The sequence below is a fragment of the Populus trichocarpa genome, chromosome 16 (genome assembly GCF_000002775.5).
Source record: "Populus trichocarpa isolate Nisqually-1 chromosome 16, P.trichocarpa_v4.1, whole genome shotgun sequence".
In the NCBI taxonomy this organism is placed as follows: Eukaryota; Viridiplantae; Streptophyta; class Magnoliopsida; order Malpighiales; family Salicaceae; genus Populus; species Populus trichocarpa.
The window spans coordinates 3,903,469-3,928,571 of NC_037300.2; the positions used below are offsets into that span (position 1 = coordinate 3,903,469).

General features: G+C 32.7%; 3 protein-coding genes across 5 annotated transcripts; 1 reads left to right on the forward strand and 2 right to left on the reverse strand.

Moving 5' to 3' along the window:
• Positions 1 to 7,834: 7,834 nt before the first annotated feature.
• LOC7484023 (DNA repair protein recA homolog 2, mitochondrial) lies at positions 7,835 to 12,693 on the reverse strand. 2 transcript variants are annotated; one of them, XM_024587281.2, is made up of 8 exons: positions 12,511 to 12,693; positions 12,205 to 12,262; positions 11,844 to 12,049; positions 11,375 to 11,462; positions 9,644 to 9,816; positions 9,298 to 9,444; positions 9,063 to 9,185; positions 7,835 to 8,603 (listed from the first exon to the last, which is right to left on the reverse strand). In XM_024587281.2, the coding sequence occupies exons 1-8, from the start codon at positions 12,589 to 12,591 to the stop codon at positions 8,310 to 8,312; spliced, it is 1,170 nt and encodes a 389-aa protein (XP_024443049.1). In that variant the 5' UTR covers positions 12,592 to 12,693; the 3' UTR covers positions 7,835 to 8,309. The 2 variants fall into 2 exon arrangements, with proteins under 2 accessions (XP_024443049.1, XP_024443047.1); XM_024587279.2 differs by having other exon boundaries at positions 11,844 to 12,055; positions 12,511 to 12,691.
• Positions 12,694 to 13,825: 1,132 nt separating this feature from the next.
• On the reverse strand, positions 13,826 to 16,397 carry LOC7484024 (uncharacterized). Of its 2 annotated transcripts, none has more exons than XM_024587260.2 (2): positions 14,260 to 16,397; positions 13,826 to 14,129 (listed from the first exon to the last, which is right to left on the reverse strand). In XM_024587260.2, exons 1-2 carry the CDS (start codon positions 15,870 to 15,872, stop codon positions 14,021 to 14,023), a joined length of 1,722 nt encoding a protein of 573 aa, XP_024443028.2. In that variant the 5' UTR covers positions 15,873 to 16,397; the 3' UTR covers positions 13,826 to 14,020. The 2 variants fall into 2 exon arrangements, with proteins under 2 accessions (XP_024443028.2, XP_024443027.2); XM_024587259.2 differs by having other exon boundaries at positions 13,826 to 14,193.
• Positions 16,398 to 20,427: 4,030 nt separating this feature from the next.
• Positions 20,428 to 22,132, forward strand: LOC7484025 (uncharacterized). Its single transcript, XM_002322688.4, has 2 exons — positions 20,428 to 21,794; positions 22,034 to 22,132. Exons 1-2 carry the CDS (start codon positions 20,595 to 20,597, stop codon positions 22,130 to 22,132), a joined length of 1,299 nt encoding a protein of 432 aa, XP_002322724.4. The 5' UTR covers positions 20,428 to 20,594.
• Positions 22,133 to 25,103: the final 2,971 nt, after the last annotated feature.

The window sequence follows — 25,103 nt, forward strand, 5'->3', positions numbered from 1 at the left end:
TAGTAATCCTTATAGGAATATGATTATGGATGTGATGAGAATGAATTAGGGTTATGCAAGTGAATGTCCAATCGTAAATAAAAAAACTAATATAGACACGACCAGGTTTGATCTTTTGAATGATTCTGGCGAACTATTATGGGATAGGTGCACAAATCACAATAAATTATTGGTCGTTGCACATGTTTTCACCATCAAGTCAGATCATGGGTTAAATGAGACGGTTTATGACCGAATTGTCAAATGGGCAAACATTTTACCTAAAAAGAATAGGCTAAAAGAGAAATTTTATGTTACAAAATCCATGATGAAACCCTCCGGCCTAGGATACCATAAAATTTTCATGTTTCTAAACTTCAACATGTTGTACTACCTTGAAAATACAGAGTTGACCGAGTGCAGAACATGTGGGCATGCTCGTTATAAACTCAAAACCGGCAAGAGGACTCTTATTACATATAGAAAACTTAGATATTTCACAATCACACCTAAACTATAAAGGTTATTCATGTCTCCAAAAAAAACTGAGCACATGACATGGCATCATTCAAATGCTGCGGTGGATGGAGTGTCGGTGTACCCATCTGATGGTGAAGCCTGGAAATATTTTAATAAGGTGTATCCTCAGTTTTCAGTAAAATCAAGGAACGTGCATTTTAAATTATGTACAGACGGATTCAATCCATTCAGGTCATTTTCTACTCTTTATTCTTGTTAGCCGATGATACTCACGGTTTACAACTTGTCACCGGGATGTGTATGAGGTCAGAGTTCATGTTCTTATCTACGATCATACCCGATCCTAATAAACTGGGTCGGAATATAGATGTTTATCTTTAATCTTTGATTGATGAGTTGAAGTAGCTATGGTTATCCAAGACTTTAACTTATGGTGTATCGATGAAACATAATTTTCAAATAAAGGCAGTTTTAATGTGGACTATCAATGATTTTCCTGTATATGTAATGGTTTTTTATTGGAGCATGCATGGAAAAATTGCATGTTCATACTATATGAAAAATAACAAAGCCTTCACGATGACAAATGGTGATAGAACGTCTTTTTTTATTTTCATAGGTGGTTCTTACCAACAGATCACAAGTACAGGAAGAACTTTTTTGTTAGTGGATTTGAAAGGGGTTTTGCACCGCTGCTACTATCGGGTGAAGAATTATATGATGTGGTGTCGCAGGATGATGACATTGTGTTTGGTTTTCAATCTGATAAGCAGAAGTTTCATGGTTTTGGTTTAACCTATAATTGGGTAAAGTGAAGTTTTTTTAAGAGCTTTCTTATTAGAAGATCAATGTCCTCCACTATAATCTTGATGTCATGCACAATGAAAAAAACATATTTGAAAATATTTTTAACACGGTTATAGACATGAAATGAGAAGACAAAGAACAATATGAAGGCTAGAATTAATATAACTTTGTTTCGTCACTGTAAAAATATAGAGTTGATTTATGATGGGTCACAAGTTGCAAAGCCTAAAACCAGTTTCGCTTTAGACAAAATGAACAATTACTTGTTTACCAATGGCTTAAGAGTGTGCATTTTCCTGATGGATATGCTTCGAACATATCTAGATTGGTGAATTTGGAGGGTTGCAAATTATATGGGATAAAGAGTCATAACTGCCACGTGTTTATGCAAACACTCATTCCACTAGCTTACTAGGATTTATTGCCAAATGGGATATGGGATGCACTCATAGAGATCAGTCATTTATTTAGAGATATATGCTTCAACAAGTTGCATACACAATACATGAAGAGACTTGAAATGAATATCATCCAGACAATATATAAACTTGAGATGATATTACTTTTATCATTATATGAATCAATTGAACATCTATCTATACATTTACCATTTAAGGCAAGAGTTGGAGACCTAGTTCAATATAGATGGATGTATCCATTCGAGAGGTTAGGTATTACACATGCATTGTAATTAAAATTCTATTGTCTTTTTTAAAAAAAATCAAAACATTCATTTAATTTCATGTATGTATGTGTTTAACCTTAAAAGAAAAGTAAAAAACAAGACGCATATTGAGGCTTCGATATGCGAGGCATATATTGTTGAAGAGATCTCAATATTTATCTTGAACTATTTCAAGCCTCACTTGAGAACAAGAATAAACTGTGTTCTAAGGCATGACAACGGTGGGGAAGTGTCTTCGAGTGGGAACTTGTTAATATTCTCTCATTTTGGACTACTTATACCAAAAAATATTGTGAGATAAAGATACTTGACAGAAATTAAAATCAGACACGCATATAATTATATATTATTTGACTGTGATGAATTGAGATATTTTATTCAGTAAGTTTAATAATTAACATATCATTATTTTTGAACAATTTATCTCTCATAATATCATAAACTGATAGATTGTTAAATTCCTTATAGAAAACATCATCAATTTTTACTGTTTAAAAACTCATAGATGACTGAATCTCAAATCTTTCAATTATAAGATGAACAATTTTTCATGTGGTTTAGAACACATGGAAGGATTATTTAATTATTCTTATATCTCGAGATATTTAATTTCATTACACATTTCTCATTAACTGTTAATGGTTGTAATTCATGTATCAGGCTTATCAATTAGGTGAGAATGTTAGTGTTACTTTGAATTTACTAAGTTTAGGTCCTGAAAGAAAGGTGAAGTGTTACAACAGGTATTTCATCAATGAACATGTTTTTCATACTGAAGAGTATGGTCAAAGCAGAAAGACATATAACAGTGGAGTACGTGTTAAGGGATCGACTTCTAATGAGTTCGAAGTTAAGTACTTTGGAAAGTTAAAAGATGTCATTAAATTGCAATATCATAGCGAGTAAAATAAAGTTTTATTATTCAAATGTTATTGGTATGGTACCAATAACAGAGGAAACAGAGTAGATCTCCATCATGTTTTGGTCAAAATTAATACAAATGATAGATTCTGTAACATTGACGATATATTTGTTTTCACCAAACAATGCTAGCAAGTTTATTACACATACACCTTTTCCTTTAGAAATGATTGTTCAATAGTTGATTAGTTATCCACAGTGAAAACTAAACTCAAGGGTCGTGTCTGGGTTGTTCAGGATGGTTACAATGAAGTAATTATGGGAGATGATGTCTTTCAGCTAGATGAATTAGTTGATCCATATTGCGTCGCTGAGAATATTTTTGTTGATGTTGACGTTGAGGAGTTAAATGATATTTTGAGAACTAGCAAACATAAAGAAGTCAATGAAGATGATGATAGTGATAGTGATAAAATCAATACAGAAGATTGCGATGAAGATGACGATGACGAGGATGAAATTGAAGAAAAAAAAGACAATTTTGATTAATGTGCACAGCACAAATGTGTAATTAAATAAGTAATGAAATTAATTTTAATATAATATTTCTCGATGAAATTAATTTTAATGTAATAACAATGACGTGAATTTATTATTACATGACAAGAAAAAAAATTATGATTTTATTATTATACACATAACTGGTGTTATTGTGTTATATGTGCTGCTGTGATTTTAAGTATTTACAGGATGGAGAGATAAGGAATGAAGATACAATTTGACCATAAAAAATGTTTTATACTGATGGAATTACTGACATAACATAAAATACCAACAGATACACTAACGAATTAAGTTCGTCAATATATTCCAAAGTTTTAGAATTGTTCACTTCTTAATGGCACTGTTTATTATGCTATTTATATACGGCATCATTGATGGATTATGTCCATCAGTATATATCGAAGAGCTTTGAAATTGTTCACTTCTTAATGGCATTATTCATTGTATTCATTACATACGTCATCACTAACTGATTAAGTCTGTCAGTATTTTCCCGAGAGCTTTGGAATTGTTCACTTCTCAATGGCACTATTCACTATGTTTATTACATACGGCATCACCAATAGATTAAGTCTGTCAGTATTTTTCTAAGAGCTTTGAAACTATTCATTTCTCAATGGCATTGTTAATTATTGTTCATAACAAACAGAATCATTAAGAAACTAAAAAGTCATCGGTGATATTTAGGGGAGTTTCTAAAGATTTTAGATTAAATTGAGAATTTCAATTAAATGTTATAGATGAAAACACCGATGAGAATGTTAAAAATATTAATATTTAATTATCCATATGTAAAAAAACCCCAAATTAAAATACCAGAATCCATAATTTCATAACAAATGAGCATTTCTTTTTCTTCTTCTCTCTTCCTTTTCTGCAAAAAAAAATGTCCCTCTCTTTCTTTATCTTCTTTCTCTCCTTTTATACGTCAGGATGTCCTTCTCTTCTCTTTTTCTTTTCTCTTCTCATTTTTACCTTTTTTTTGTTAATTAACACCTCTCTCTTTTCTTTTTTTGTTATTTGTTCTTTTTTTCTCTTATCAACTTCACTCACAACGAAATTAAGGTAAGATTTTTCTTTTCTCTTCTCTTTTTTGTGCTTTTTTCATTATATTTATTTTTTAAATTTTTATGTTCTTAATAATTGTTGGAATGTTGTTGTTGGAATTATTTTCATATGAGAATAATTTTGTTGTTTTTAGATGATGTATTAAAACAAAAGGCTCTTCTAAGAGCAAGAAAAAACGGTTTAGAACCTGATTGTCATTTTCTAGTTTATTCTTTCAATCATATATGAAACTTTCAAAGACAAAAATGGTTGAGAAAAATCAAATATGGCACAACTACAATTGAGCTATAAGCATCAATTTTAGAGGCCAAATCTCACTCATGGTTTATGAAACTATTCAAGATTTTTTGCATATGATTGTGCTTGTATTAACCACTGCCCTCTTCACTACTTATTAGGCATGTAATTGATTATACTCAAGTTTAGCTTACTTGTCCTTATAATCACAAAAATCATGCTCGCTGATAAAATTTTTGAGATTTCTAGTTTTCATTTGAAGAGTTCTCATGCTTTCAAGTTACTTGTCCATATTAGCAATGTGATTGACTATACTCAAGTTTTAGTTACTCATCCTCTTATTAAGAATATTGTAGACAAACAAAACTTCTTGGGAATCCTGGTTTTTTTAATTTGCTGACTTTTTCTTTATGATACATATAACACCTAGTTGAAGAAGAGATACGGGAACAATTCTTCGACCCATCCAGAACTTGATTCGAATTAGTGGTTAAAGGTAGGATCGTCTGGTGGATCAAATAGAAATCAAGTGTATAGTATCTCAGACTACAGCCAAGGACTTGTGGATGACTCGAAGTGTTTCAACCGTTGCATGCTCACAATCGGTTCCCGAGCACTCAAACTCTAGAGTTTGAGTTGATTTTAAACCATTCAGTTGAAGCTCGGACGACCCATCTTAATGCTAAGATAGAAAAATTTAGAGTTGAGATGGTCGAACTATGTTAATTGTACGTAAAGCTGAAATCATAGATAGGTGGTACATGTGCTTCCTTTTACGGCCCCATGGTCTTGGCGAAGACTCGCCTCCTCTTCCTCTTTCTTCAGCCCCTCTATTCTACATTAATTGTATTTCAACTTATAAATTTTTCAATTTGTAATAAATATTTTATTTTTATATTAATTTAATTTCTTTTAATTATTTTCTATTTCTATTTAATAGATTAAAAAAATCATTATTGATGGCTTACCGACGGATTAAGTCAGTCGATATATTCTAGAGTTGAAAAAGAATTACTACAAATGTTATTGTGCCACTGTTTAATCACCGACAGTTTTATTTTGTTGGTATTATTTAATAAAAAAATCATCAATGGAATTACATACGATCTTTTGTCGATAATATGTCATATTCAACGATGGAAATACCGACGGATTAAAGCGAGTAATTTTTTTTTGTTTGACACTCTTTTGCCGTTTATAAATCCATCGGTAATTTCATTACTAATAACTCACTGACAAACCATAAATCACCGACGATAAGTTTTTCAATGAAGTATTTCTATTTTTGAGCCTGACAGTAAAGGTCATGTCGATGGGCTAAGTGTATAAATACCGACAAAATATTCCAACTTGAAATTAAGAAATTCTGCTAGTGACAAGAGAAACAAATTCTTGTATATTTTCTGCTGCTTGACTCATTTGAAGGTTTTTTCTTGCCGAGTTACCGGCGATAGAAGCATGTAAAAATTCTGTGATTCTAGCCTAATCTTTACCCAAAAAAAAAAAGTGTAGAATTCATATTATAGTTCCAAATAGGAGATTTAGTTTGTTCACATCAATTCATGTTTCATACCCCCTGTATCGTAGCTATCATTTCCAAACCAATTTTCCATCCTTGTATAGCTACACCAGGAACAAGGTCACATACCAAGCTTCCATGAATTTTCATAGCCTTCCCCTAGTGGGTTAATTAGTGCATCTATGAAAACTCAACTTATTACCTGTTTATTTATGAGTGTGATTGCGGTTCAAAGTATTTTTAAATTGAAAATACATTATAATTATATTTTTTATTTTTATAATATTTTTTTAAAATCATTAATTATAGCAAAATAATATAAAAATACAAAAAAATAATTTAAAATAAAAATAAATAAATTTTTATAAAATAGCGGTTTGATAATAACGCCAAACGTACCCTAATCAGAGTGCGCATACTGGAAAGTTTTTTCATTTGGATCATTTTGTGTTGCCAAATGAGGTGATTCCTATCCAGATTAGGGGCCATACCATCTAATCTCTTTCAAATTCTCGGATGTCAACTTGACTCAGAGGACAAAAAATTGAAGGAAAATGTCATAAACCAACAAGAGTATGGTAGTGCTGGTTTGTTTTTATTTAGAAAAAGTTTTTTTTTTCTTTTATTATTTGCTCTTTTTAGTCCTCATACAATCCTCTTTTTGTAATTTTAGATTAGACGTTTCATTACGTCTTGACAACATCTACCTCTTACAGTACAAAAGAATTATCCCTTCTAAAATCCCTCAATGGTGTCATATTGCCTCTTCTATATATATATATATATATATATATATATATATAGAGAGAGAGAGAGAGAGAGAGAGAGAGAGTAAATCGCTCCCTTGCATGTAGGTGCGTTTCTTTAATATGATTAAAAAATAAAAAGCATTGCCCCACATCCATAAATTGCTAGTGATTTTTGTGTTGTAAGAACATGGCATGTGTGTAATACAGTAAGCAATTGCCTTCAAGGCATGACCATCCCTTGCATATGTTTGTATGAATTTCTCCATTTTTTAAATAAATATTATATGGTTTTACGTGTATTTATATTCTAAATGATAATATGATTTTATCAATTAAAGAATGTATATTCACTTCAAGTTGCGATGAGCAGATGATCGAGAACGATACTGCCTTGGCCGTTTCGATCCATGCCATATTGTTGCGTGGAAAAACGATCAAAACTGTTGGCTCAGAAAAATATCTTTTAAGTCGAGCAATCACTGAATTTAACCTATTGAACTCGGAAACATGGCCCATGGCGGCTAAGGTAATGTTTTTCATTTGGGTATCATGGGCCATGGCGGCTAAGGTCATGTTTTTTACTTAGATGACAAGCACAGATCATGATAGACTTGGGCTGTATTTTTTTAAGTTTTAAAAAATAAAAATAAATAAAATAATATTATTTTAAAGTATTTACAAGAAAAAAACATTTTAGCAGAAAATTACTTTAAAAAACAAATTCTATGCACACTAAATAAGAGAGATCAATTGAAGACTCGAAAAATCTGGTGTTAAATTAACACAAGAAATGATTAATTGAAAAGTGTTACACATTGGCGTACAGAATTGGCCGGCAACATTAATGCTAGATGCAGATTTATAGTAAATAGAGCAAGCCAAGACTGATGAATCGAGAAGCATGTCTGAGAAAATTACAATAATGTTTACAACTAGTAATAATACAGCTTTGCAATGGAAGAATGATTGATCTTAAATTAAATTGCAATCGAGTTCGTTGCAATTACTTGACTAATTCTCTTAATACAGCACATGAAAGCCAGAGAGGTACAATCATTGATGAACAAGACAGACTTTGAGGGAAAGCTAGGCTTGCGTAATCTTCCCAGAATAACTTGTCAACCTCGTATCGGAGAAATGGTTTTCCTATCGTTTACCATCTCATGTGCCCCAACTGGCAAAGATCATCTGTCAATGCACAGTTAATTTTAACACCTTCAGGTCTCACAAATAAAGCTCCAGTGCCACTGATTATTCAAATTCTTATGTGGCTAGTTTCCCAGTTTATGCAGCTAGCAGCCAATTTGGAGCCACTTCTGTTTCGATTTTACCTGATTCCTTTGAGCAAATCATTCGTCTCTCACAGTTCCATCTTCCTCTGAAATAATTTTTCCCTTAATTTTGCAACTATTTGATCATGAACCCCTTCATTTTCCATTAAGTATTGTTCAGCTACACGTTCATTGCCAAATACCTTTCTGCCAATGACATAGCTGCTTCCTTCTTTCTTGATGAGACTGTGCTCGCAAGCTAATTCTAAGACCTCAGATTCAGAGCAAAAGCCTCTCCCAAACTGTATCTCAAGTTCAGCTTTCGTCATAGCAGGAGCCAATTTATTTTTCACCACTTGTGCACACACCCCAAGACCGGTTATCTGAAAAACATAGCATTATTTAACAGAGCAAAACAGCAACAAGAACGTGAAAGACTTGATCAATCAGTTCAAGTAAACTAACATAAAAAATTTTATTGTTAACTAACACAAAAGCTTAAGAACGAGGAAAAATCTGATAGAAGGTAAATTGGAAAGGAAAAGAAGAATGAAATTTAAAGCAGGGAACACAGATCAATCAATCAAGGTAAACAAAGGACAAACATGACTGGAAGTATGGAAATTCATGCAGAATCCTAGACCATTATAAGCCAACAATATCTTATTTGTCCATCTACAAATTTATCACTTGTATACAAAGCTTAGAAACTCCACCAGATTTTCAAGCAAATATCAAATAAATAACCACAATTAGGTGCTTATGCAAAGAACATATCTCTGAGGAACATGACAATGGAATTTATTCAGGTCACATGTTAGCAATGGCGCTAAAGAATATACCCTGTCCTCAGTCTTGAGCAGTCTTGTTCTGATCATTCTCAAACGCACAGCTGAATAGAATTTCAAGGCATTTCCGCCACAAGTGACCTCTTCTGCACGCCCTGATTTTAAACTTTTTCTAACCTGGATAAAGACAACAATAACGATTGGTGAATATTATTTTCCCCATAAGTTACTGTTTACAGCAACCGTACAGAATATTTGAAATGTTTTGGCGGGAAGTCTAGAACTCAACCTGATTAAGAAAAATAATGAGAGTTTGTGATTGGCATAATGAATAATTGATCTTTCGTAGTGCTTGGGTCATTAATCGTGATTGTATATCTTCAAAGGTGCCTCCTACCGCAGTATCAATCTCACGTTGGGGGACAAGTGCAGCAACCTGTAAAAAAAGGCCTGGAACGGTATTAAGCACGATGACTGAGATAAAATAGAAAAGGACACCATAGAGATCCACAAGTGCAATTTATAAGGGATCAAAAAGCTATAACAAAACGTTACAATAACTATTGATAACAGGGTAAGGTCATGGACACAAAGATGTGTGTGTGGGAGTGTCTGCTTGAGAATTAATTACTTACACTATCCACCACGATAACATCTACAGAACCACTTTTAGTCAGAGTATCGACTACACTGAGCAAATTTTCAGCACAATCTGGATGTGAAATAAGAAGATTTTCTGTGTTTATGCCCATTGATTCAGGAAGTAAAGGGTCCATTGCATTCTCTACATCAAGATATGCACAATATCCTGACAAAAAGACATTGTATGGCTCAGATTTAAATAGGATATAATTATTTTAACCACATGGGCAGCAAAAGCATCTCGAAAGGCCAAATACAAGTAAAAGAACATAAAAAGATCAAAATAATAATAAGTAGATAACTGATCATTAGAAATAGAAAATCTTCAAATATATCTTACTGTTGCTAGCTTCTAGTGTATAAAGATGAATTTTTTAGCACTAAGAATTTTGCTAGCTTCTGGCGCATGATGGCTAATATACACAATAATGTTTTAGTACTAAGCAGTTTAGCCTTTTTTATTTGGCCATCCTCTGTCACAACCAAAGATAATGAAGAAAATTATTTGCTTCTTTCTTGTCTAATTTAAGATATAGGAGATGGTGGTAACTAAACGCACAGGATAAGATCACTTAAGTGTATACATCTATCCATCCATGTCTTATTCCCTTTCTACAATTTTAAACATCTCTCTATCCATCTATCCATGTCTTTGGGTGTGGGTGTGGGTGTGGGTGTGGGTGTGGGTGTGTGGGTGCATTTTACATGCAGAGATAAAATATATCTATCTATCTATCTATCTATTAATTTACCTGGTTTGGGTTTAGGTATGGGTGTATAATCATATATCACACAGAGAAACTCTAAAGTTATTTACTTGGCAAACGAGAAAAGTTTCAGGAACAACGGTGTAACGGTGAGAATTTTTCAGCAAAAGTTTTAGAAAAGGAAGAAAAAAGGAATGTACATTGACTGTAAAATTCAAGTGATTTGGCATACTGTAGCATCAACTAATCTTTCTGACAAAACTAACAAGTTCAGTGTCAAAAACAACAAAGTTGACAGAAAATGACAAAAACACTCTACAGAAACATGAAAACCTTCATAGATAAAGTTAAAAGCATATTATGAAAAACCTACAACATGAACTAGAAACCAATATAAACCTATACCCAAGTTATCAAGTGTGCATTTCCTTGCACAGTTACAAGAAAAAAGAAAGTGGAATCTAGTGATAAAAATGCTTTCCATCCTGTATAAAACCAAAATATAGAGTAGTTCTGCGGTTTCCTGAGCTGCTGGTAACAAAAGACAAGGAAAAAGGTTACTCTATGTGTTCCTAAAGAGCCTTCCTGAAAATGGAAAATGCGCACAGATCATGACAAAATACAGATGAAAGGCTAAGCCTAGTGGAACATAGGTGATGAATCTAGTGATCATTAACTAACCAGTAACAGGGAAGAAGTGGGTGAAATGGAGAGAAAAAAAATGACTTGATATCAGGACAGTTATTTTTCATAACAAGGATTAATAACTGAAATTGGCAAATGAAACCTCAAGTCATCATATCAGAGTGCCAAAACCTATGAATATTATTTAGCAAGGATTTTATTATGCAGTGCTCCAATAAAATTAATCTAAGGTTTTGTAATCCATGTAAGGGGTCTGATTTTCAAACTGCAACTAATCAATTAAAAATCTAACCTGATATCCTTGTTAGGGTTATGCATGCTAACTTTCATAAAATGTAAAACAGAAAGCATGACAAATCTAGTAGCACACACCTCCAAGTTTTTGAGCTTCCTTGATAATATGAAGTGCAAGAGTTGTCTTGCCAGAAGCTTCTTTCCCATAGATTTCAACCATTCTTCCCTGCAGAGTGCAAGGCAGATTTCTAAACAAAGTTGTCTTGAGGATTTTTCAAAATTCATGGCTCAACTAAAATGTCTACGATCAGATCAGGTAGACATTCATCGCAAATCAATTAATATACAAATGCTAGATTTGAAGCTTCACGTTATCTTCACAACTGTAGTTGCTATCCCAACAATCACAAAGGCTCAGCATTGATAAGCATGCCATAATTTAGTTCCTTAGCAATCCATCACCATGGTCCCAAAAGCAAATGACACAACAAAGGAATAGAATGAATAGACCTTAATAGCAATCCAAAGAATATAAAGTGGAACAAACATGGTAGACAAAACTGAAAACCTAATTTAAACTAACAGCCACGTTTTATAACCAAATCACCTTCGGTAATCCACCAATGCCAAGTGCAAGATCAAGCTTCAACGAGCCTGTTGATATTACAGGAGCCCTTCGTGAGTTGAAAAACCGCTGCAATGACAACATAGACTCTCTACCAAATTCACCAGCTAGCTGTGTGAGAGCCAAACGAAGTGCATTATCTTTCTGTTTTGCTTCGCCATCATCATGGAGTTCATCAGGTTCAAAATCTGAAACTTCACCAAGCAGTAAAAAATCATTCTTAAACTGACTAATCAAACCCCAAATCACTCACTCAGCACCAATAAAATAGTATCGCACTCTTGCATACAATTCTGCAAGTGAATTTACAGAAACTGAAAATAGCAAAAAAGTGACTGATTACCTACAGAAGAAAGACTATTATCATTGCTTCCAGTAAAAGTGGTTGCATTTCTTCCATTCTGCCCAAAAAACAATAATTGTCACCAACAAATAAAAAAAAATGACATTATAATAAAGTAAACAGAAAACCAAATGAAAAGGTAACAAAAACCCAGTTCAAAGAAAATCTTCAATTGGTGAAAGAAAGCAAGAAATTAAGAATTCCTTGATATTTATCAAGATCATGAGCATATTGTGTATAACACATAATGCTACAAGCTTAAAAATTGAAAATATAGCTAAGAAAAGAAATAGGAAGAGAAGGAACCTGATATAGAGAAGGGAGGAGAGAGGAAAGTCGAAATCTTGCGAAGGAATTGAAACGATGTGATTGAATTGAAAGTACCATTTTCCCCCTTTGTTAGGGTTTTAGGTTTATCAGTCTGTTGATTTGGGGGTCTCGGATTTTAACTATTGCCTGCCAACTGTTCTTTCTGTAAATTTATTCCTTTCATTTTTTATTTTTTTTTCTAAAAAGATATGCAATTTTTCATTCCTAAAACCTTCTCAATTATATTTTGCAAAGGGTCTTCAATTTATTTTTTTTATTTTATGTAAGGGTCTTTTATTCTTTACTGCTATCATATAAGCCCAAGCTTTTAATTATTATTATTATTATTATTATTATTATTATATATTGTTATGAGATTGCCTTTTTTATGTATATTTGGTCTTAAATAAGTCATGTTTATTGATGAAAAAAAATAGCATATTTAGAAAGGAAAAGGAGGAACAATGGGAAATTTTATTGTTTTTTGAACTGGATTTCGTTTTCGAACAACGTATTCATTAATAATTGTGAGCTTCGGTTCTTCAATTGGTTCCTCGGGACCGGAGTAAATAACTTGTTCACTAGGAGGTCATGTTTTGTATATCCTTAAAATATTTAATTGTTAGATCTATTCATCATGCCAATTGCATTTATTATAACAAAAGTTAAATGAAGTGGATAAATTACTATAAATCAAGAATTAATTATCTAGGTGGTCAGTGATAAAAGTTTGGGACCAAGAGGTTTGCTCTCTCTGAAATCTCAGATTCGAGCCCTGTGGTTGCTTATATGATGGTCATTGGAGGCTTATATGGTCGTTAACTTCAGGGCCCGTGAGATTAGTCGAAGTGCACGCAAATTGACCCGAACACCTATATTAAACTAAAAAAAAGAATTGACATGATCTCGATGATACAGACCAATCCCTAAGCAACATGCAGTGAACTACCAAGAACTAATTAAATGTAGTTAAATTATTAGATATAATTCGACATGTTAGATGTAATTAGATTAATGTAATTTTTCATTTTAGTTTTTTTCAATGATGAGTTGTTTGAATAAGAACATGCAACCACTTGCATTTCAGTTGGTTGAGCTACTGTCTTGTATGAAACCAATTAATGGCTATGAAATTTATACATGTCGAACATAGTGAAGAGGTCCATCCTTTGCTTGGTGATGAGGACCCACGAATGCTATGTCAAAAACTAGAACGAAGCTAGATTACATATCAGCATAGTATGTTATATATCTCCTTTATATAGCCCATTATACTTTCAGTGTAAAAAAATATGAAAAAACTGCAATCAAATTACTACTTGAACCACGGATTAAAGCATTGCCCTCTTTTCCCGTTTATAATGGATGATAAAATTACACTTATAATGAGTACATTCAAGGGCCAAGTCATCGCAAGGTTCGCCACAAGTATGGCATGCAGTGTAATCGTCTGTTTTTTCAACCAAAGCGAGAGGGTGAGGGTGGATGTCGACTGTGTAACTGCCCCCTAGCTTGATAAATGGATTTTTCCCAAGAACGCATTCTCGATGAGCATCAAAGTCACATTCCTCACAACGGTAGAACCAGAGCTTTGGGTCTCTTTCTTTTTCACAAATCTGACAGACATATTGGTAGTCATTTGGATCAATATAGGTGAGGAAGAGAGGATGTTCATCATACCTGTGTCGCGCTTTATCAGGTAGAGTAGCACATTTAAAATCCAGGTTGAAGTCACAAACAACGCACCTGAATGTTTGAGACTCTCCACTAACACCACAGCCACTGCAATGACGATTCTCGCTCTCCACGGCAAGATAAAGGGGATGCTCATGACCACCATGTTCAATGGAATCTTTTGTTGATTTGAAGCATCGCACGTCGAGGAAGCTATGACATCTATCGCAGTTGTAGCTGAATCCATGACAATATTGCTCACAAATAGCACACTGAAATGGATCTTCCTCCCATGTGTTCAAGATGAGTATCAGAGGGTGTCTGTCATACTGCCAATATTTTTTCCTAGGTAATCCTATGCAGGCTTTGTCTAGAAAGAAATTACACTCAGTGCAACTATAAAATGGAGTAAAAATTGGTAACATGCACCCGTCACACTTTGGATCATTGTTAAACTCGTCAATGAGGATTAGGTTATGTTGATGACTGAAATGTTTGATCTCTGCAATTATTCTTTCGTCTCCATGCTTGATCTCACGGACAATATCAAAGCTAGATTCCTTGAATTCATCATTCATAGTTATACTTCTTCCATCTCCATCACTCTCTGTATTAGATAGACGATATTGTATACCACAATTCACATGTGCAACAAAGTCGCAATCTTGGCAATAATAAACTCCATAATTTGTGTCAACTCCATCACGACAAATTCCACAATACTTGTTTCTAGAGTTACATTGTTGAAGGTGATAGGTGTGGATTATTCGAGGATGCTGGTGAATACGCAATTTAATGGAGCGAGGAAACGAAATGCAAGTTTTGTGGACTATGAGCTGACACATGGTGCACACGAAAGGGGAGTCATCTCCATCAGTGCCACAGGCATTGCATGTGAAAGAGACGATCTTCAACGGAAGCGACTTTGGTAGACAAATAAATTGATGTTCCTGACCTTCAACTTCCGAAAGGCACGGTGGAAGAGCACATTTGATATCAAGGTAAAAATTACAGAAAGAACAACGGTAAACAAAACTCTTGCAGGTTTTGTTGCACAAATCACACATCCATTTCCCGGTATGATGAGCTGGTGGTTTTGCTAATAGATGAAGAGGGTGTTGAGGGTGCAAGCACCGCTTGATCTCCTGGGGTAGCTCAGTACACTTTTTGTGAAGAAAGAAGTTGCAAGAAGTGCATCGATAACTAGGACCCGATATTGGTTCATCGCACCCAGAGCACATAACTCCTTCAACATGAAATTCTTGCTCTTCATTCGAAATCAATGAATGATCTATGTGGGCAAATTGATGTGCCTGACTATCAACTTCAAAAAAACACTGTTGAAAAGCACATTTGATATGAAGATCAAATTTGCAGACAGAACAATGGTAAACGAAACTCTCGCAAGTTTTTTTGCACAAATCACAAATGCATCCCAAGATATAATGTGACGGTGGCTTTGCCAATAGATGAAGAGGGTGTTTAAAATGAATGTGCCGCTTGATCTCACGGGGCAGCTCGGCACATGTCTTATGAAGAAAGAAGTAGCAGGAGGTGCAACTGTAGCAAGGACCCCAGATTGGTTCGTCGCATCCAGAGCAAATAACTAGTTCGCCACTATATTCTAGCACTTGATTAATCAAGATCAATGGATGAACTGGGTGGCTAAAATGTTCAACCTCCATTTCACTTTCTCTCTTAGATCAGGTACAGAGGAGACTTGAGAGTTAGGTAGACCAAATTCAGTTCAACAAAGGTAAAGTCGCTGAACATGGCATGAAATTGGAAAAGCCAATAAAAGTTTAGTCCTACTAGTATTCAATTGCTCACCTTTTTTACCAGCAACTTGACTTTTTCACTGACGGCTAAGCAAAACCAAATAGAGGGAAATGCCATTTAGATCGGAGCTTAACAAAGGCATCGATCAACTGCTGAAGATCCATTTTTCTTACTTCTTGCTATCATTCAAAGGCTATCTGAAAGAGAGTCAAAAACAAAATTTATTCAAAAGACTCAAAACTCAAAGAATCCCAGAGGGAAAAGGAGGCGTGGTCTGTCACAAAATAGAAGAAGGTAGGAATGGGTAGATGATTAATCGACGCATCAGGAAATCCATAGGTGCCTCTTTTTGTGCTGAGGAGAGTGAGTATCTGTGGAGGAGAAGACATGGTCCAAAGGTTCGGTCGAAATAACTTTGAAGCTTTCTCCACGTATTTATTTGTACCATTTTGGACCTTTCCTTTTAGATAAAACTTAACAAAAATAAAACAAAAAATCAACGTTGGAGACATGTTGTTCGATATCATTATTATTTTTAGTTATATAATAATTAAAATAGATATTCATGCGATTAAAATTATGTAAAAAAATGTGATTTTTAGCCAATATCCTCCTTTTCTTATTATTGTATTTTTTCATAAAAACATATCTTTTTTTTATTAGTGGTGTGGTTAATTGAACAAAAACTAAAGGCAATTAAAATAAATATACAGAAAATTGTGATGATTTGAGATATAGAGGAAAAAATATTTATTTTAAATCAAAATTTCATTCGCTAATTCATTTGTTTTTTCTCTTATAAAAAATATATCTTTTTTACTAGAAATATTTTTTAAAAAAATAAAAAATTACCATAATCTTAAAATCAAGTTTTAATTAAAAAAACAAAAAAAATCATGAATTTATAATTTTGGCCTGAATGTATTACAAAATATAAGAATAATAAAATTAAAAAATATCATATAAAAACTCACAATAAAAAAATAAATATTTTATTTGATTGAATATTCATGAATAAATATTTTCCGAAATTATACATATTGGATTCATATGTATTTATTTAGAAAGTAATTGTTAAAAAATAGTAATATTATTTAAAAACATTGTCATAATCAGATAAATATTTAAATATTACTTAAATAAATTTATTTAAGGATAATATTACTATCTGTAACTTTTTTTTATTAACAAGGTTGCTTAAGGTTTAAGTTTTTGGACTCTGAAAAGCTTATATTTCAACCATTTTTTACTAAAAAACATGAAAGCAACATCTAGACACTAAAAACCTTGTTTAACCATAAAAGACATAGATTAAAAACTCAAAATCAAATGAACTTAAAAAAAATTGTTGAAATCCAATCTATTTTTTTATACATCATTAAATGTAAAAACTATCTGTATTGAGTTCTGCTATTAAAAATAAAACCATAGACACAAAACAAATCTCTCTTCTTTTAACAATAATATGAGTACTAGATTGCAAAATAAATAAAGTTTCATGACTAAAATATAAAATCTCAAAAAATAGGGATTAAACATGCGAAAAATAAAATTGGAGTGATGAGATTGAACTTTTCTTGTTTAATTTCTAATGTTAATTTTGATCCTTAATCTTTTGATTTTTGTTTTTAAAACCAATTGAATTTTAATTTTGAAAAAATGAATTTTAATTTAAAGTTAAAATATTAAATGACAAATTAGTAAGCAAGAGTAGATAAATAAAAATAAATCCAAAAAGATATCAACATAACTTGAAAGAATAAAAATGAAAAAAAAAAGTTTAGTGAACAAAGAGAAAAAATTTTCAATAATCAAAGCAAAATAAATTACTATGAAAAGTGATGTTAACATCAACAGAAGATTTCCAAATCTTTCAGTTTATTTTTTAATATTTTGGTTGATCTAAGTCCCCTAAACTTTGTCTATTACTCTTTAGCCCATATGTTTAATAGTTTTACATAAGTTATTAGGGGTGAGAAAAAAATCAAAAAACCGATTTAACCAAGAAAACCGGAAAACAATAACCGAAAAAACCGAACCGTGAAAAAAAACCAATTAAACCAATTAAAATTTTGAAAAAACCGACCGGTTCGGTCTCGGTTTTATAAGCCTGAAATCGAAAAAACCAACTCGAACCGAACCCAAACCGGAAAAAACCGGAAAAAAACCAAGCCAAACTGGTTGAACCGGTTTTTTTCCTAAAAAACTAAATCGAACTGAAACCGGTCGGTTTGAACCGGTTTCGGTTTTTTAAAAAAAAAATTCGATTTCGTTATTTTTTTTTTATAAAAACCGAACCGAACAAAAAATGATCACCCCTATAAGTTATGGATGAAAGAAAAATTGATTCCTGATTAGTGTCATTGAATTTATTAAATATTATCTTTTTAATGTTGCCTAATCAGTTTCATTGAATCATTTTAAATTTATTGATTCTGTAAATTCAATGAATTGTAAAAGATTTAATTTTGCATCTCTGCCCTTAGGTATAAATAGAGGTGGAAAGAGTTCATTTTATATATATAAATATGACTCTCCTTTCTTCTTTGCTCTTATTAATGTTCGAAATTGTTTAGTAAAACTAATGATATATTTTCAGAATTTCAGATTGGAAGTGTATTTTTTTTAAAAGTGTTGTTGAAATTTTAATAGGTTAAATACACTTAGATTGTTTGTTTCAATTGATGAGCAATTTAACTTTAATAACAAATAATATAATCCTGCAAATATTATGTCTTTCATACACACAATTTTCTTATGAATTATATTATTTACTAAAGTTAAATTGTTATTAAAGTAATAATTTTCATATACAAATAATATAAATGCTCAATTTATTACAATTAGATAATAATTTTCTTTCTTGCATTATTCTGATCTGAAATTCTGAAAATATATCATTAGTTTTACTAAACAATTTCGAACATTAATAAGCTGATTACGGAATAAGAAAATCAGCTAAGGGAAATGTAATAAACATAACACAATTAAAAAATAAAATTACACGGTGAATAATTATAAAAAAACATTAAAAAATTCATGGTGAAAACATTGTTTATATGAATAGAGAACCACTTTATTTTTTTTATATTTGTATTCTTGTTTTTGATTTCCATTTAACTATTCTAATTTGGTTTTACAAAATTAATACTCATTAAACCATGAAATAACATTTGAAATTATAAATAGTTAACCACCTTAATTTTTTTTCCCAGTCACATCTTTTTTTTTTTTATTGTATGTTTTTTTTTTATTCAAGGCAATATGAGATAGAAGAAATATTAAAAAAAATAAAAAAAAATACAACATATAAAAAGACAATCTATTGTGTGTTGCAATAATTACCCATAATATATTTTTTTTCTTTAGTTTTTGTTTTCTCTGTTGATTTTTTTTATTTTTAATTTAATCATTTTCTATTAAGTTAACTTAGAATTAGGTTTCATTTGTTTCAGTTGATTTTATAAGGGGCTCTTGCAATGTTAAAATTAAGTTTTAATGTTGAATTAATGCTCGATTTGGCTTAATAAAATTTAATTTTATTAATTCAAAGCAATTAAAACTTTAGAGATCCAATTTCAAACTTAAACAAATATTCAATCATTTTTGTTAAGAGAACATATTTTCTCAACTTTCTATTCAATTTTTGGGTTGAATCAACAAATTTGTTATTATTTATTAGTAAATATATTTCTTGATTTATTTTATTGAATATACATATAAATTTTTTTAATGTGCAATTAAAATTTTTCTTGATGGTACAAACACCATTAACAAAGTGTATACTTTTTTTGCATTTTAAAAAAAAAATTACATCTCACAGCGTAGCGGAGAATCAAGCTAAATATATGTTTGGTTTGGAGGTGTGGTGTGGTGATTTTTTTTTAAAGGTATAACCTTTTTAAAGTACATACCATACCTCACAAAAGTAAAAAATATATGTTTTTTATGTGGGTTTCATAAAAAAAAGTCACCACGCCTTCAAACCAAACACACAAGTGTGTGCTTGGTTTGGAGGCGTGGTGATTTTTTTAAAAAGATATAACCTTTTTAAAGCACAAACAATACCTTACAAATGTAAAAAATACATGCTTTTATGTGGTTTCTATAAAAAAAAAGTTACCACACCTTCAAACCAAAGACCCGATTCTAATTATAAAATTTAGGCACGAACTCCTTCAGAAATTTGATAGTTAGGAAGCTCCTAGGGTCTGCTAGCTGAAAATTGTAAGCCCTTGTTATATACTCTGTTTACTTCACCCACCAAGCACTGGATTGTCTAATGTTGTCAGCTAATGCTGTGAATGTGCCGGCTGAATATGGAAAATTTTGGTTTTTTTCTCTTTGGTATGTAGGGAATTTCCAGGCGGTCATCTTTCTGTCACTATTCTGTTGCTTTCTTTACTCAGATCCTTCTTGTCAATTAATTCAATATGGAAGATAATCATTGACAATCAACAGTTTTTTGGAGTATTAGCGGATCCCCCAAGATAAAGGCTGTCCCATAAACATTCAATTGGTTGAAGCATTTCAAACTACTCTCTACAATCCTAAGACCACCTAACAAAAGGAGAGCAAAAATTCTGAGGGCTGAGAGAAGAATTAAAGATTTATTAGTGAAGACGAGGATGGAAGTTGCAGAGGAACATGCCCTTCACCATTTTAGTCATCAACATCCTTTGGGGCGTCCCATAGCCCCTTCCACTGGAAACATTACCTGTGATGGATGCAGCCTCCGAATATTGCCTGGAAAGGACTTCTATAACTGCAAAACCTGCTCGTTTTTTCTTCACCGCGTATGTTCCAATATGCCAAGAAAAACCCGACACCCTGCACATCCAGATCACTATCTAACCCTTTTGGTTTCACCTCCATTGGACAATAGCAACTTCAAGTGTGAGGCTTGTGGAGATCACATCACTGGCTTCTGCTACAATGTTACCGAGTCTAACATTTACTATCACATCTTATGCTCAGTACTGCCTATCTCGGTTATCACCTATTCCCATCCTCACGCTCTCAAAATAGAATTTTCACCTCCATATGACTTCAGTTGCGATCTATGCAAGAATCCAAGTTCTAAGGGTTGGTTGTATAGATGTAGCTTTTGCGAGTTTGATACGCATATTGCTTGTGCCATTTCCAATAAAAAAGCAGAACCTGTGCCGCTGCTTGATACTTTAACAAGGCAGATCATGGAGGCCGACCGAAAGATAGATTATGGAAGCCAGAGTAATGAACTAATGCAGCTAATTGTACTGGGAGTTGAAAGGGATATTGAAAGGAATGACCAAGAAGTTGTCAGCACTGCAGTGGCTGGATGGGATGAGAGATTGCACAGCCCCAAAGAGCAACACAGCGTAAAAATCAAAGGGATTGAACGATTTGGTTTGACTCATTTAGAACCATACTCGCCTAACATTCCTCCAAGTCCAGAAGACCGATCTCGACATCAGGATCCATCAACCCAAATTTCTGAAGACATGACAGTCGCAAGTTATCAATTCAGTGAGATGTGTTTTTCGATAGATTTGCTCAAGTCTTATCCTAGTGCTGATCACCACCCATATTCTACAAATATGGAAGCCAGTTCTCAATATATAAAAGATGTTCCTAGAGTTGAAGCAAAGATCAAGTCAGACAATGTGGCAATGCCACAAGGAGTCCAAAAACACCGTTATCCTAACATGCCAGTGACTGATCCCCTTTATAGAGGTCCGAATAACTGGTATAATGAAGCATTCTTAGGCCAAACTGGGGAAAAGATAATAGCTACTGGATACGAGAGCAGGGCAGGCATTAAAGATCAGAGTCCTAAATCAAATATGGTAAGTTCTCTGATAACAAAAGCATGTTTTTTTGTTACCCTGTTTTTATTTTCCTGTTACAGTAAGACACTTTTTTTTACATGATTATCAAACCTTTACTATTTATCCTGTAACATTGGCCATCTTCAAACTAAATAGAAGTCCATAGATCAACTATCTATAAAGCATCATGCGTGCCTGTTTACACACAGTATGCAAATGAAAGAAAACGTATGATTTTTCTGCCCTTTATCTTGCAGAAGAGTTCAAGGTATTCATGTTGCTGGAAGCTTCTTCCTTACTTCTATCGTTCAAGATATGAGAAATGTTCTAAAAGTTTCAAGATTGGAGGCCTATGAAAATCGATGTGGGGTCGGAGTGGCTTTTAATCAAGAGTTTGTACTTATGATCTGTCGGATAATGTTAAAGCCAGTATATTATTTGTGAAAAATCTGTCAGCAAACAAAGGTTTTAAACATTGATTGCCAGCAGAGATGCAAAATCATTTTCCTTGAAGTAATTTAACAAATAAAACAAGGTGTGTGATGTTAAAAAATCCATGGAACTTCATTTTTCTTTTTCTTTTTTTGAGTCTCCAAAGAATGAAGATGGCGATGAACTACAGTAACTAGTTGTCTTTGCAGAGTTCTTCTCCTGTATCTTCTTGCCTTTCTGAGGAGATATAGGTTCGTTGACGAAGAGCAAATCCTGAAAGGAACTTCCATATGTCAATTCTATACTTCTTTGAAATGACATGGCATAGTTGGTGGTGATTTAACTTTGTTTATTTCGGAAACTGACATGGATAAGCAAACGACAGAGAACAAAGTCGAACGTAAGATAATTAACACAATCAGGCCATGGACGGCATGATTAAGATATTATAGGTAGTAATTATACAAAGCTACTTTGGGATGATGAAAACTGCCAACTACTTTTAAAGTGATTGTTTATCACGTTTTATACTATAATTACATTTGGCTTTTGCAGTGGTGACAGGTTAGCACTCTGTCTGTAAGGCTAGCCAGCGTGTGCATTAGCCTACATTGGCTGCCATATGACGACAAGAGGGAAATAATTGTAAAAGGAAACATCTTTCGGTTTCATCAATGATTGTACGTACGTTTCGATATGATGTATGATTAATTTACTCGAGGCATTGATTTTACCTAATCACTACATGAAATTGATCAGATGCGAGGTTCAATTTAGCTAACACAAAATGTTCGATTATTTTTTTCCTGCAATAGTCTGCGCATCAGAATTGGCAGATTCTTAGCTATTCCTAATCTCAACGTTAGAGGATCACTTCAGCTGTCGCAATACTTATACATGTTATGTTCCAAGCCACTGCCGCAATCATTGTCGCTCCTGTAACTTTGATGCTCATTTAAAACTCTGATGTAGCAAATATCCAGTCTAACTTGATTCAGGAATCCAACAGAAATCTCAGCAGCAGCGCAGCACACCAACTGATTAAGCCTATAATGTCCGTAGCTCCATTTTTCTAAACTAGTAAATCATCAAACGAATTGGGTTCTAACAATTCTATTGGAATTAATTAGCTGTGTATCTTGTAATTATGGAGAATTATTCTCCATTCCATAACTATAGGAAATCTCATAATTATAGGAGATTGTAATCTTCTGTTTTTCCTAAACAGTACCAATATCTTTGATATAAATAGCCTCCAATAGGAGAAGAATTCCTTTGAAAACCCTTTTTGGACATGGTATTAGAATATCGTTCAATTCTAAAGAACATGAATCTCAAAATTAAAAAACATGTTTCTCGAATCCAAACTCTCACCAAGAATTTGTTGCACACTCAAATCTTTAAATTTCCTAACTAATATCCAACAGTAGCATCTTGCAACTGATCAACGAGCAACACCAACAACAGACTTCGTGCTCTAATGAAAGACAAAACCATCACTCAACCTGTAACAGTAATTCTCAGCCACAGCAGATCATCCATAATCATTATACGAACTAGATTCAAGCTGGACACTGCCCCTTTCTTAACTAATGGGATGATTCTCAATGATAATTACTATCAGCTTTAGGCTTCAGCCATGAAATTATGTGTTGGTGCTAAGGGAAAGGTCGGTTATCTCATTGGAACAAAGGCACAACCAGCACTCAAAGATCTTACATTCAAGAACAGAACTAGGCCATGAGGAATGACATGATTAAGAGTCGGTTTATTGACTCTATGATTCCTAAGTTAGCGAATCAATATATTGTTCTTCCTACTGCCGAGGATGTATGGGGTGCAGTCTTGGCAACATACTATGACAGTTCGGATAAAATCAAATTTTTTGAACTAATTAAATCGTCAATTCTTATTGGCAAGTCAGAATTGATTTTCCCTCTCGACCTACTACAATGCACTTGTCACTATGATTCAGGAATTAAATTGACAACAAGACTCCACGGATAGGAGGCATGGCTGCTGTTGTGAAACAACTGCATGCTGCTATTGCATAAATTTTTCTTAGTGGACTCGATCTGGTCTTTGACCAAGCACACAACAAAAATATTTTAAGAATAAAAATAATTATATCTAAGAATTTCATCTAAAAATTTAAAATTTTAAATTAAGATAATTTTTTAGCATTATTAATCAAGTAGTTACGAGTTTAAATTTTATCATTTTTATTTTATTTGATAAAAATTAAGTATAAGATAATTGTTTAAATAATTTTCACTTAAAAAAATATATTAAAAAATAATATAAATCATATTTTGTAATTTTATTTAATAATTTAAGTTAAAATTTCATTAATCAAAGTTAATTAACGCATATTTCTGAAAAGTTAAATTTAAGACAAAAGAAGACAAAAACACCTTTGACAGTTGGTGCTTATATATCCCATCTAGGTATTGTTGGTAAGGCAAGTGTTCTTTCTTTGTATTCTTTGAATAGTACATGGATTATTGACCTAGGTGATTCAAACCACATGAAGAATGACCCAAGCCTATTATAATTATCACCACAATATATTAACTATATTACCAATGGCAACGGCTCTATGAGTCCATTGTTTTATCTAACGAACTTATTTTGGATATTGCTCTAGCTGTCTCATTCCTTTCTTATAACTTATTTTAAAGAAGACGAATTACCCTAATCCTAGCATTTATTGTTACTTTTTTGCCTGTTTTTTTATTTTTATTTTTTTATAGACATTCTGATGAGACAAGCTCATGGCTATAGTGTTAGACGGTGGAGAGAAAGGTTGTGAAGAAAATACCCAGAATGATGGAGAAGATTTTAAGGAAGATTTTTCAAGTCAATAAAGGCATTTTTCTATAAACAAAGCAACAC